Below are 13,251 nucleotides of genomic sequence, written 5' to 3'. Positions count from 1 at the left end.
CGTAGCTGTAATTTGTTTTTGTATGGTACTTCAGATTCTTTACTACCATAATGGTCAGCCTGCCTTTTTCTAGTCCTTTTTTCCTCCTCTGACGTGCTGATTCTAATCGCTACCTCGGGCGATATATTAAGCTGAGTGTGGGCTATTTGACTTCTCCGGGGTTACTGTTTATGCTCTCAACGGGGCTGCAGACATTTTCAGTCTGCCAGAGGCTAAAACAGTCTGAAAACGGGGGGTTCTCAAGGGCCTTACATAGCGGGATTGCGGGAGCCAGAACAGGAGCAGAAGGCAGCCCCAGGAAAGCTCAGCCCACATTTTCTTTGGCGAATAGACTCACTTAAACCGAATCCAAACCTGGGTGACAACTAGAGACTCGCAGAATGGTCGGTGAAGGTGCTAGGGAAGGCCTTCAACAGTCTAGGAGGGGAAACCGGGACCCGAAATGCGGTGACACATGGAGGTACCCGCTATATTAGCACGCTTACTTCCCCGCGGGGATACTGGGTCCCGTCACGTAGCCAACGCAACCCCACCTCCTCCCGCAATCCATGATGACGTCACCACGTCGTACAGGCTAAATCATGACGTCTCCAGAGCGCCAGCAGTCACTGAAAATAAAACTGTTCCCTTCAGGACCCAGCACACTTAACGTTCTCATTCTGTCCCGTCTTAGCATAAACAGGCTTCCTTTTCTCCCCCTTTTTGTCCTTTTCTCGCACTTCACAGATTAACCCTACACAAGACGGCCGCCTCGATGGCACTGGGTCCTAGAGAGCACGGAAACAGCCGACTCTCTAGTCAACTTCCGGCTTGGACCCCCGAAGATCAGTGCGTGATTTCCGGGGTTGGGTTATGGTACGGGAAAGCAGCGGTTCTGAGCTGCGACTGCGCAGCCGGGACCTACGGGGTCAAAGTATATTACGTACACTTGCCCCGGCGTGGAGGTAGAGGCGTTTCTCTTCTCGAACTTCCGGTTTAATCGCGAGAGTTGAGCTTTGCTAAGAGGCGAGGTGGGCGGGGCGGGGCCAGGCGAGGCGGGGCGGGGCCGAGCCCTGCAGGCGGTGCTTGGGCGCGGGGGGCGGCCTCGAAGGACTCGCGAAGGTTCTAGAGGCGCCGCGTGCGGGAGGCGGGCCGAGATCTCTGGCAGGGTCGGGTGTGCCCTCAGGCCGCGGCCACTGTGAAAGGTGCCGGTGCTGTCTGCGCTCGGGGTGAGCGCGGTCAGTGCGGCGTTTCCTGTTCTCGCCCCTGCGCCGCTGCAGCTTGGGCCTTCCCTCACGCAGCCCGAGCATGGCTTCATCTGTGGAGGAGGTAAGGGGTCCGGCCTTCATCTTCCTCGCTCGCCCTTCCTGGAGCTTTCCGCTCCGTCTCCCGCCCCACCGCCGTTTCCCGTGCGGAGCTGCCTAGCGGCCGCACGCGACACCTCCCTGTCGGACCGCCTTCCTGCGTACTCGGGTTCCCGCGCTTCCCCTTGGCCTCCCACCCGCCCAGCTGCAGGCGCCCCGTTGCCGACCCGGCCACTGCGGGCCTCGGGGCCTTCGCTTTCCCCGGAAAGTTGACGATCGATGCCCCCGGCTCAGCCTTGGTCGGCGGTGTAGGTGAGCGGGGGTGTGTGTAGTGGTTCCCGGCGGCAGGTAGGTCCGATGGTGGACCTGAGGGCTGGTCACCTTCACGTTATCCTCAGGCCCTTTCCGCCCGCGTTACACTGGCCTGAGGACGTGAAGCGTCGTTAAATTAAAGCTGATTACAAAAACTGAGTGTCGTTCCATGGTAGAGGGCAGTTGGAAGGTGAGAAGTCTTCGGTTCCGGCACTTAAATTCTCTTAGTCATCTTTTCTCTACACAGACTTTGCGCAAGTTATGGTGCTTCTCTGGGTCACAGTATCCTTTTCATAGGGTTGTAAAGACCAAGTAATAGTTGTAAATGTTCAAAACAGTGCTTGACAAAACAATCTGCTATAGGCGTTTTTAAAAATAAATTGTAAAGTTAGTTGTAACTAGTGGTGGGAAATAGCTTTTTCTCTTTTAAGCTCTTTAAACAGAGACAGCTTAACTTTTTTGGAGACTTAGTTTGCACAGTTACAGCATGGGAATAATAAACTTGGATTGCTCTTTTTTTGACTGAAGATGACAGTACTGTTATTCACAGTAAAGTGTTGGGTATCCATTGACTAGATTTGTTCTCTGGAAATCTTTTTGCTTAATATGAACAAGAGTGGGAAATCTCACATTTGACTTTTTAAGTCTGAGAATTTGCTTTAAATGAAGAAAAGCTATGTGTGTTATTCTGGATAACTTGCCACAAGTTTGTTAGGTGTTAAAGATTGGCCTTGTGGTACCATGTGCCCTGAGGAAAGAATCTCTGAAGTGACTTTACAGTCCTACATTTGGCGTGTTCAGTATTAATCCTCTTTAAAGTAAGGGGCTTTCTAATTGCGGTGTATACATTTAGGGACACTTTTTTTTGTTTGAGATGAAATTCAGTTTTTAACCATTTTAAAGTGTACGGTGCAATGCTTTTTAGTATATTCACAGTGTTTTTGCAATCATCACCACTATATAATTTGAGAGTATTTTCTTCAACCCCAAAAGAAACCCATTAAGTGGCCATTAAGCAGTCACTTCCCATAACTCCTTCCCACTCAGCAGCCACCAGTCTACTTTATGTCTCTATGGATTTGCCTATTCTGAGCATTTCATACAAATGGAGATTTACAATGTGTGGCCTTTTACTTTTTGCCTTCTTTTACTTAGCATAATGTTTTCAAATTTATCCATGGTGAAACATGTATTTCTTTTTATGGCAGAATAATCTTTTTTATGGATATACCACATTTTGTTTATTCATAAATTGATAGACATTTGGATGATTTCCACTTTTTGGCTATTATGAACAGTGTTGCTATGAATACTTGTGTACAGCTTTTTATGTGGATATACGTTTTCAAATCTCTGCGTACGTATCTAGGAGTGGAATTGCAGGGTCATAGGGTAACTAACTTCGAGAAACTGCTAAACTCCTTTCCAAAGTGCATCTTTACATTCCCACAAGCAGTGTATGAAGCTTCCGATTTCTGCACATCCTCGTCAACACTTGTTATTTGCTGGAGTTTGTTGTTGTTGGTCATCCTAGTGGATGTGAAGTGGTGTATCATTGTGGATTTAATGTGCATTTCCTTAATGCCTGATGACATTGAGCATCTTTTCATGCGCTTGAGGGCCATTTGTCTGTCTTTGGAGAAATGTCTGTACAAGGTCTTTGCCTATTTTGAGGCACTTTGGTTTTATTGCTTCCTAGTGAAGAATTTGGAAATAGATTAGAAGAGAAAGCTTTAATGTGTTTATGGATAGGGATAAAAGGGAGGTGTGATTTTGCATAAGGAAAACAAGTGAATGCCTAGATAAATTAGGTAAGAAATGCTGTATCTAAGGCATCTTAAATATGTGTACAGGAAAAGCACCAAAGGGATCAATTTTACTGGTTTCAGATCTGCAAATAACAGAGAAGAACTGAGGAATTACCTTAAACAGGCCTGCTGTAAATTGCTTCAAACTTACAGTGGATATCTTATTTTTGTAGTACTGTAGAGCCAAACTGGCTGTAAAGAGGGCCTGGGGATCTCTTGCTTAATTCTCAGAGTTCTCTTTTGAGTCTCCTAGAAAAAGGATTCCTATTCCAGTCAAGAAGTAAAACCTTTTGTTTAGACTCTATACGTTTACTTTTTTTTTTTAACTAAATCCTTACTCTGGAAACAAAATATACTCATTTAACATTTTAATTTTTTTTCATCTTGTTATTAGAATGAATGTGAATTTTGAAAGCTATTATAACAAAAAAGATTGCTTTGCACTAAAAGTATCTTGGTTCTGTGCTTTAAAGATGAGTTTGCAATTTTTTTTCTTAGTAATATGAGTTTTGGGAGGTGGGGATAGAATTTGGGCAGGAGACTGGGCACAGTTGGACTTTTTATACCAAGTTAGCAGTTACAGATAGGTGAAACAAGGGCATCTGAGTTAAATGAGATAAAAGACTTGGGATAAAAGAAAAGCATTTGTTTTTCTGGTTTGCATTTTCTAAGACTCAAGAAATCTAAAGACTTTCGAGCTGTACTTTGGATATTATACTAAGTTACCAAGCATTTAAAGATTTTTATATTGAGCCTTACATGATCTCAGGCTATAATGTCAAAGCCTTCCTGTCAGATTGCTAGCTAGTATCAAGCCAGAATGTAAAGTCATTTTAAGAGAAATGAATCCCTTGTTTATAAAGATCTCATGCATTTGCAGTAAGTCAGAGGGTAACTGGGAAAAAGTTTTTAAGCCCATTAATTTTCTAACAGTGTCTTTAACTCTTAAATTAACACAATGTTGACTCTTGTCTCTAGAAAGTAATAGAAATAGACTTGGGTAGGCAGTGTATTGGCGTGAGAAGAAAAAAACAGGTGGCTTTTTCAGTGATCCAGGAGTGCATTGCATGTTGGATTGTTTGTCCAGGTTTTCATCCTCTACTGTGCAACCAAGTCCCAGACTTTTGACAGTAAAATTAACCAGGAGCTTTAGAATTAAGAAGTTGTCTAACTTCTTAGAAGAAGAAATATGTCTTTATTTTTTTATCTTTTGTCTTAAAAATTTTAACTTTCTTATGTGTAGTACTAGGGGTAGGAAGATCAGTGAGGACGCATCACTGACGGAAAGTAGAGTATTACCTCAGTCAAGTTGCTGTAGCATTTCACCACACTTACCATGTAATCACTCATCTCTTTTACTTCAATATTTAAAAAATTCCTAATATCTCTTGACTAGGACTGGATGTTACAAGGAAATTCACGATTCCCTTTTGTTGGATTTCTTCACGTTATAATCAGAAAATGTTTATAAATCACACTCGTATTTTGTAAATAAAATGTTTTAAAACAAAGGTAGATAACAGTCTACCAGACTGGAAAAATTTGGCTTGATTACCTATTGTTACTTCAAGATTAAGTTTTCCTTTTTAAAAGAAAGGAATCTTGAGTTATTTACAATTCAGTAGGCTGGAGGAAAGAATCCTTGTTGCTACCCAACCCTAGGAAATTTAAATGAACCTCCTACTCTTAGCTCTTATTCAGTAAATTGAAATGACCGATATGCACAATATCAAACTATTGTCTTATTTATCATAGCTAACTTATCTTTTATTTTAACACAGCTACAGAAAGATCTAGAAGAGGTGAAGGTGCTGCTGGAAAAAGCCACTAGAAAAAGAGTACGTGATGCCCTGACAGCTGAAAAATCCAGGATTGAGACAGAAATCAAGAATAAGATGCAGCAGAAATCACAGAGGAAAGCAGAACTTCTGGAAAACGAAAAGCCAGCCGCTGTGGTTGCTCCTATTACAACAGGATATACAGTGAAAATCAGTAATTATGGTATGACTCACCCCTACATACAGCTCTATACAGTTATTTCTGCCTCTGAGCCATGTATTCCTTAGTAGTGACCCACTAACAAAATCAATTTTTTAATAGTCTTGAGTGTTTATTTTTGGTGATTTTAAAGAGAAGACCCATTAGTTCTTATTTAATAAGATGCTTTTTAAGATATTAAAAAGAAAATGCTGCATTCTAAAAGCTAATTAATTAATAAGAGAGCAAGATGATTAGTACAATGGTGAGTAGCAGCAAGAAGGAACCTATTCTGAAATATATTCAGTATATATGGACACAGCTTTTTGTTTTGTTTTTCTTCCTGTTTTGCATTTCTGTTTGCCAAACAATCACCGATATTAACTGAGGAAGAGAATCCAGTTATATTCAAACAACATTTTTGAGCACCTAGTATGTGCCTTTATTGTACTTGGACTTGTGGATACACAACAGTGAGCAAGACCCAATCCCTGCTCACGGTGTGGTTGGGACATAGACGTACAATTAATGCCATAACAATGTCATAATACCATTTTCCCTAAATTGATTATAGACTTTTTTTATTTTGGAAGCAATGCAACTTGAAGTCTGAGTAATGAGCTCTCACGAAGGCAGGGACAGTCTTATTTTCCTTTGTGCTCACAATATCTAGCACACAGTAAGTACTTAATATTTCATTAACTGAATAGAGATTTATAAAGTATTATGAGAATATAGCTGATAAAGTAATTCTGCTGGAGGGGAGGAACAGTCAGGGAGAATTAGAAGAGACATTTGAGTTTAAAAGGTGAGTTTGTCAAGTATGAAGAAAAGAAGGGAATTGCATGAGCAAAGGACATGAGTAGAGACGTGAAACGCATCATGCGTTTTGGGTATCGTCATAGCAAAAAGCAGTGTGTGTGTTGTGTTTAAGTGATGTACTGCAGTACTATAGGAGATACGCTGTGTACTTCGTTGACGATAGGAAACTGGTCTGAAGGTGGTAGGATTCTGGCATAGTAACTAGGAACCTAGATTTGTGTTTAGGGAGAAATAGTTATCAATGTGGAGGATGGGTTGAACGGATGGGAAATAACTAAATGAAGTACAGAACCCTCTAGAACATCTTTTTTTTTTATTAACACTAGATTTCTATAGGACTAAGTAAGAAAAAGTCATATAGTACAATAAATAGATAAATATATATTTTATTATATGATGTGCTTTTTATGTGACATTTGTGTATTTTCTGTTAGCAGAATTCATGTAGGTTAGAGACTAGCTTGATAATAAAAAAATGAAATAACTTCTAGATATTGGTAGGTTAATTAAATTGGCAGATTTGTATGAATTTGACTCTCTAAATTTATATTCTGCTTTATCAGGGAAAGGAATGGAGGAAGCTAGGTTTGCATTTGCTGAACTGCTTAGAGAAGTAGAAATGATTATGGAATTAGCTAATACTGATTAGACAAAGCTGATGTTTAGCCATCCAGCTTGGTGGAGATTATCAATATTTAGGAATAGGACAAAATTATATCCATGAAAAGGGGAAATGAGCTACAATTAAGGAAGTATTTAACGATCATATTGCTTACTCTAAGGAATAAAAAGAACATGGGCTTTGTGTTCAGTAAACCTGGATTTGAATCCAGGTTGTTTCACTAGCTAGATGCCTGACTTTGGGTAGATTACTTAACTGCTTTGAAGCTCAATTTTTCCATCTAAAAAGTTTCTTATATCTTTATTTCTTTCATGTTTCTATTACTAGATTTTTATCTTAGTGAGTTTTATTATGAGCTGTGTGCATTTGCTATTCCAGAGATAGTATCAGACTTTACTCATGGTCCATTTTTTGTTGTTGTTAACCAGGATGGGATCAGTCGGATAAGTTTGTGAAAATCTACATTACCTTAACTGGAGTTCATCAAGTCCCCGCTGAGAATGTGCAGGTGCATTTCACAGAGAGGTGAGTTCTCATAATGGGGAAGACAGTGCCTTATTATGGGTTCTTTTCAGTTTCTAAAATTCTGCTTAAATTTAAAATTATCCTTTACATCTGCTTTAAAGGTTGAGTCTTATCATCTGGGATGGCCAGGTGCACATCCTAAAGTAAAACTGGCTTTATTGCCACAACGACTGAAGAGCACCTTTCACAGAACCAGAAAGATAAAGTGTTCACTATTGTGTTGTAGGTCATTTGATCTTTTGGTAAAGAATCTAAATGGGAAGAGTTACTCCATGATTGTGAACAATCTCTTGAAACCCATCTCTGTGGAAGGCAGTTCGAAAAAGGTAGGTTTACTTTTTTGTTGTAATATTGTCATAATTGTCATAATATTTTTTTCATAATATTGTGAAACCTCATGAAATTACCTGGCCAGTTTAGAATTAAGATGAACTAGAATTAATTTATCCTGTTGCCTGTTTTGTAAATAAAGTTTTATTTGAACATATCAGTGCTCATTTGTGTATGTGTTGTCTGGCTACTTTTGTGTTTCAGTGGCAGAGTTAAGTAGCTACAACAGACCATGTGGCCCACAAAGCCTAAAATACTAATTATCTAGCTCTTTACAGAAAAAGTTTGCCAGCTCCTGCTCTAGAAAAATAGATTATAAGAATATTGCATTAGAATCAGGAGGGTGTTGAATAAACTGAAAGTGGTTAAGAATGAGACTTGAGTTTTTTTTTTTTTTTTTAATATTTATTTATTTATTTATTCATGGCTGTGTTGGCTCTTCGTTTCTGTGCGAGGGCTTTCTCTAGTTGCAGCAAGCGGGGGCCACTCCTCATCGCGGTGCGCAGGCCTCTCACTATCGCGGACTCTCTTGTTGCAGAGCACAGGCTCCAGATGCGCAGGCTCAGTAATTGTGGCTCACGGGGCTACTTGCTCCGCGGGATGTGGGATCTTCCCAGACCAGGGCTCGAACCCGTGTCCCCTGCATCGGCAGGCAGATTCTCAACCACTGCGCCACCAGGGAAGCCCGAGACTTGAGTTTTAATGCCAGTTTTATCACATATTAATTGTGACCTTTGGCAGCTCACTTAATCACTTTATACCTCAGTTTTCTCATTTGTACAATGGGAATAATAATTTGTTTTACAAAATTGAAATAAACTGTCTTTGAAGCAACATTATTCATTTTTCACTAATTCAGATAATCCTTCTGTTCCTACCTAATTTAAATAAATGAAGTTTAATGCCCCTGGTACACAGATGTGCCATTCTGCTGTCTGTGTTTACATAGAGTTATGTGGCAGCTTAAAGGTAATATTAGAATATAATTTAATGATTAACTTGTGACTCCCTGCTCCCTTCTTTGTCCACTAATCACATGTTGAAGTATTACTCAAGAGTCCTAGAGTTATGTGGATCATTGTTGAAAGGGCTGTATATTCTTGCTGTTTCTGCTCACCTTGCAAACTCCCTAACCGATACTGCCTTACATGATTTTCTGCCTGTCTCTGACCCCTCTTACTGTTTTATTCTCTCCTTCAATCATCAAAATCCAGCCATTCCTCCTCCTTGTTTTCAAAGACACCAGAATCCTCTCTTCCTGTGTCAACTGCCTGGAAGGCCCTCTTTCCTGGAGCTTGGGCCACAGCTCACATTTCACCCCAGAGAGGCTCTCCTAGTGAAGTTCCTTCCCCAATACTCATTAACATCCTCTTTGTCTTGATAGCATCTAGTATTTGAAGGAATTACAGTTTGTGTATGATTTTCCAGCCTATTCATAAAAGTATTACTAGCACCTAAAACGGGTCCTGTACGTAACAGTAACTCGAGTAATTGAGTAAATAATTATTTTCTAAATATTCATGCCTATCTCCATGTGTTCTAAGTTGTACCTGTTTTCCACTTTTCTTCCAGATCAAGACAGATACAGTTCTTATCTTATGTAGGAAGAAAGCAGAAAATACACGGTGGGACTACCTGACTCAGGTTGAAAAAGAATGCAAAGAGAAAGAGTGAGTCTACATTCATTTATTTAAGAATTATAATGTATTCTCTGCTAGGGTTGTAGATGTTCATCAATAATGGAGGTGTATAGTCTGCAATTTGACCATTTACCTTCTAATGTCCTCTGATTAACCCAGTTATATCTGCTTTCACTTGTCAGAGGGCACCCGAAGAGGGCATGTATCTAGCAAGTTGCTTTTTAAGGAGGTCTTTGTACTTGTGGTTGGTTCTTTTGTGCTGGTTCTTAACCCTGGGCCAGTGGTGCTGCTATATAGGTGCTGTGCTCATTCCGAGAGATTCCATTTCAGTAGTTCCATAGTAGCCCAGATACCCATATATGGTTTTTTAATTCCACAGAAGTTTCTGATATATAGTTAGAATTTCACTATCACTGGTATAGAGTGAAAAAGAGAATATTTTTATCCTCCTTAATAATAATGGCTATTCTGAAAAATGTTTATTCAAAGATACTGCCATCCTAGGTAAAACATTCCTCTGCTTTCCTGCAGTAGTAATGTACTACGTTGAGTCAATTAGCCATCCACATTTCTCTCACTCCTCCCTCCCATAGCCAGTGTGCATTTGGGATGTGGTTGGCTAAGGTGTTAGGCATTACCTGTGGAATTGCTTTTAAATCTAGAATGGATTACCTGAGTATAGGAACCTGTTTTACTGTTACTGTATCCCCAGGGTCCAGTACAGAATCTGGCACTTAATAAATGAGGTAAGTGAAAAATTAAGTATAAAGTTAATGAGCCCAGTTTGCACACTGATTGAACTAGAAGTGTTGACTATATTGAGGGCTGTGCTTTTATACCACCAGGTCCAAAACTCAGGTATCTCAGGCTTAAGAGAAGGCTTTTCTAATTAAAAAATATGAGCTTTAGTATGTGTCCATATATAACATGTTTGTTTTTTATCAATGAATTTGTTTTTCATATTATATGAGGAAACATGCTTTTAAGAAAATTAAAAGAAAAGTAAAAGTTTATTTCTTTACTTTTCCTGCTAAAAATTAACCTAAAATCCCATAGTCCCAAGATAACCCCTTACCATTGTTTTAAAAATTAATTAATTTTTGGCTGTGTTGGGTCTTTGTTGCTGCACCTGGGCTTTCTCTAGTGCGGCAAGTGGGGGCTGCTCTATGTTGCAGTGCATGGGCTTCTCACTGCAGTGGCTTCTCTTGTTGTGGAGCATGGGCTCTAGGATGCACGGGCTTCAGTAGTTGTGGCATGTGGGCTCAGTAGTTGTGGCTTGTGGGCCACGTGGGCTCAGCAGTTGTGGCTCGTGGGCTTTAGAGCACAGGCTCAGTAGTTGTGGCGCCCAGGCTTAGCTGCATGTGGGATCTTCCTGGACCAGGGCTCAAACCCATGTCCCCTGCATTGGCAGGTGGATTCTTAACCACTGAGCCACCAGGGAAGTCCCCCTTAACCATTTTTGATGCCCATTCTTTGATGCACTAAGTGTGGTTATATATTGTTTAAGATGAATCTGTACATGTTTTGATTGTCAGAGTATGTTTGGATACTCTGTCTTCCTCTTACCTCCACTCTTGTGCTTCCTACATACTAATTTGTCTCTTTTCATACTTAGTAATCATACCTATAAAATTTGTTAGTAAATGGGATTATTTATATATATTTGTATATTCTATATATTATTATTACTATTATATGTTTCATGTACATTATATATATTCCTCCATTATTGATTGCGTGTGTTTTCTTTTTAACAGAAAGCCCTCCTACGACACCGAAACAGATCCTAGTGAGGGATTAATGAATGTTCTAAAGAAAATTTATGAAGATGGAGATGATGATATGAAGCGAACCATTAATAAAGCCTGGGTGGAATCAAGAGAGAAGCAAGCCAAAGGAGATACAGAATTCTGAGACTTTAGTCTTTTTGGGAACTGTGATGTGGAAATATCGATGTTTCCAACGAGGACATGTTGGTGAGCTGCACAGATAAATTTGACATATAACTACTTACACAGTCTAAGTAAAGGCAATGAATTCTCCATTTCCTGCTGGAGGATTTATTTAAATAAAATATGCTTATTAAACAAACACTCCCTCCAAAGATGGTTTCCTTAGTAACCGGGTCATTTTATTCAAGAAAAGGGTAATGTATTCTAGTGTGAAATGTAAAGAAACAAGTCTTCTTACCTAATGAAAATGCCACATTGTGTGTATTATTGTTCAGCTAAGGGGTAGAAACAAGTTATTGCTTGCCTTTCAGTTCTGACATCAGCTCCCGCCAATGTAAGAATAAAAATAAAACGTGAATTTTTGCATAAAATGCAAATTCATACCTGTGTTTCAGGGTTGTTATAGAGATTGATCTATTCACAGCTTAAGTAATGTATATACCATGAATTAACATGCCCTAATAATCTAATCACAAATATTTTTCTCTAGATTTAAATATATTTATGAATAAATTGGAACTAAATTGAAACTTGAGAATACACATATTTATATAGTACCAGTAAGTGGGTTTGCCATGGATCAGATGGCTTGTAAAAACAATAACTGTAAAGTAAAATATGAAATCCATCTATTGTGCTGAATAAAAACCTATCGTGTAGCAGATGTCCAGATGTATGTCAGAAAAGTCAGGCTTTTAGGGGAATTGTTTATTTCAGAGGGTATTACTCCCCCTAAAATCAGAAGTAAGAGCAAGAAGGATGCCTGTGATTTCCATAACTATGTTGTATTGGAGCTATTTGCCACTGCAATTAGAAAAGAGAAAGCAAATTAGATGCGTAGAGGAGAAATCCAAAACTACTACAGTTAATAAGAGAATTTGGTAAAAGTACTAGGGTAAAGTTTGGTGGGGTTTAAAATTAACATAAAAAACAGCCAATATGTAGGATAACTATTACTAAATATTGAACACATTATAAAACCTCTATAATTAAAGCTGTGATGTTGGCACATGAATAAACAGACCAATGGAACAGAATAAAAAATACCCAAGGTGTATGGAAGGTTTAGAATACAGCAAATAGCATTTCATAACTATGGGGAAGAGATGGCTCTTATTGAGATAACTAAAAATAGCCATATGGGTACATTCCAAACAGATCAGAAGATCTAAATGTAAAAGTGAAGCCACATGAGTACTGAAAGACTCCATCGTAACCTCAGTGAGGGAAAACTATACTATGTGACTTACTTAAAATCTAGATGTAACAAAGCTAAATATTGATAATTTTAACTATGTAATGTTTACATGGCAAAACCCCCCCACAATTACCATGTTAATTACCAATTAACATGACACATTGAGAGAATTCCAAAATTATTAACAAACACTTCATTAGTAAAAGGAATGTAAGTGACTTTTTTTTGGTTTGTTTATAACCTTTTTGGCTGTGTTGGGTCTTCGTTGCTGTGCATGGGCTTTCTGTAGTCGCGGTGAGTGGGGGCTACTCTTCGTTGCAGTGTGCAGGCTTCTCTTGTTGCAGAGCACAGGCTCTAGGCACACGGGCTTCAGTAGTTGTGGTGTGTGGGCTCAGTAGTTGTGGCTCACAGGCTCTAGAGCGTAGGCTCAGTAGTTGCGGTGCATGGGCTTAGTTGCTCTGCAGCGTGTGGGATCTTCCTGGACCAGGGCTCAAACCTGTGTCCTCTGCATTGGCAGGTGGATTCTTAACCACTGTGCCACCAGGAAATCCCTAAGTGACCATTTAACATATAAAAAGAATTTAGCATATAAAAAAACATACTGTATTTTAACTTTTATTGGAAAAACTCTAAAACATATGGACTATTCAGGGTATGGGGAAATACATATATGGTAATGGAATGAAAAGGTTGAGAAGCTTAAAACTTGTATAGAAAAGTAGTTGTTGGTAGTATTTACCAGAATTATATGTGCATTTATCCTCTAATTTACAATTCTACTT

At 39.4% G+C, this 13,251-nt stretch overlaps 1 protein-coding gene across 2 annotated transcripts; it reads left to right on the top strand.

Annotated features, from left to right (window-relative positions):
• Nucleotides 1–1,079: 1,079 nt before the first annotated feature.
• Nucleotides 1,080–11,801, top strand: CACYBP (calcyclin binding protein). Of its 2 annotated transcripts, none has more exons than XM_022556586.2 (6): nt 1,080–1,308; nt 5,185–5,404; nt 7,253–7,349; nt 7,576–7,675; nt 9,252–9,349; nt 11,077–11,801. In XM_022556586.2, the coding sequence occupies exons 1-6, from the start codon at nt 1,288–1,290 to the stop codon at nt 11,231–11,233; spliced, it is 693 nt and encodes a 230-aa protein (XP_022412294.1). In that variant the 5' UTR covers nt 1,080–1,287; the 3' UTR covers nt 11,234–11,801. The 2 variants fall into 2 exon arrangements, with proteins under 2 accessions (XP_022412294.1, XP_089778228.1); XM_089922102.1 differs by lacking the exon at nt 1,080–1,308 and adding an exon at nt 1,361–1,595.
• Nucleotides 11,802–13,251: the final 1,450 nt, after the last annotated feature.

This window comes from Delphinapterus leucas, chromosome 1 (assembly GCF_059928025.1).
Source record: "Delphinapterus leucas isolate spDelLeu-1000000601 "Yukka" chromosome 1, BTC_Dleu_Yukka2, whole genome shotgun sequence".
NCBI lineage: Eukaryota > Metazoa > Chordata > Mammalia > Artiodactyla > Monodontidae > Delphinapterus > Delphinapterus leucas.
Note: the sequence above shows the minus strand (reverse complement) of the source record. Positions and strands in the feature narration are given on the sequence as shown.

What these genes read in the sequence shown, in the direction of transcription:
- CACYBP (XM_022556586.2), top strand. Translation starts at nt 1,288, where the DNA reads ATGGCTTCATCTGTGGAGGAG. An exon ending in TGGCTTCATCTGTGGAGGAG is followed by an intron (nt 1,309 to 5,184) that starts GTAAGGGGTCCG and finishes ATTTTAACACAG; the next exon opens with CTACAGAAAGATCTAGAAGA. An exon ending in AAAGAATGCAAAGAGAAAGA is followed by an intron (nt 9,350 to 11,076) that starts GTGAGTCTACAT and finishes TCTTTTTAACAG; the next exon opens with AAAGCCCTCCTACGACACCG.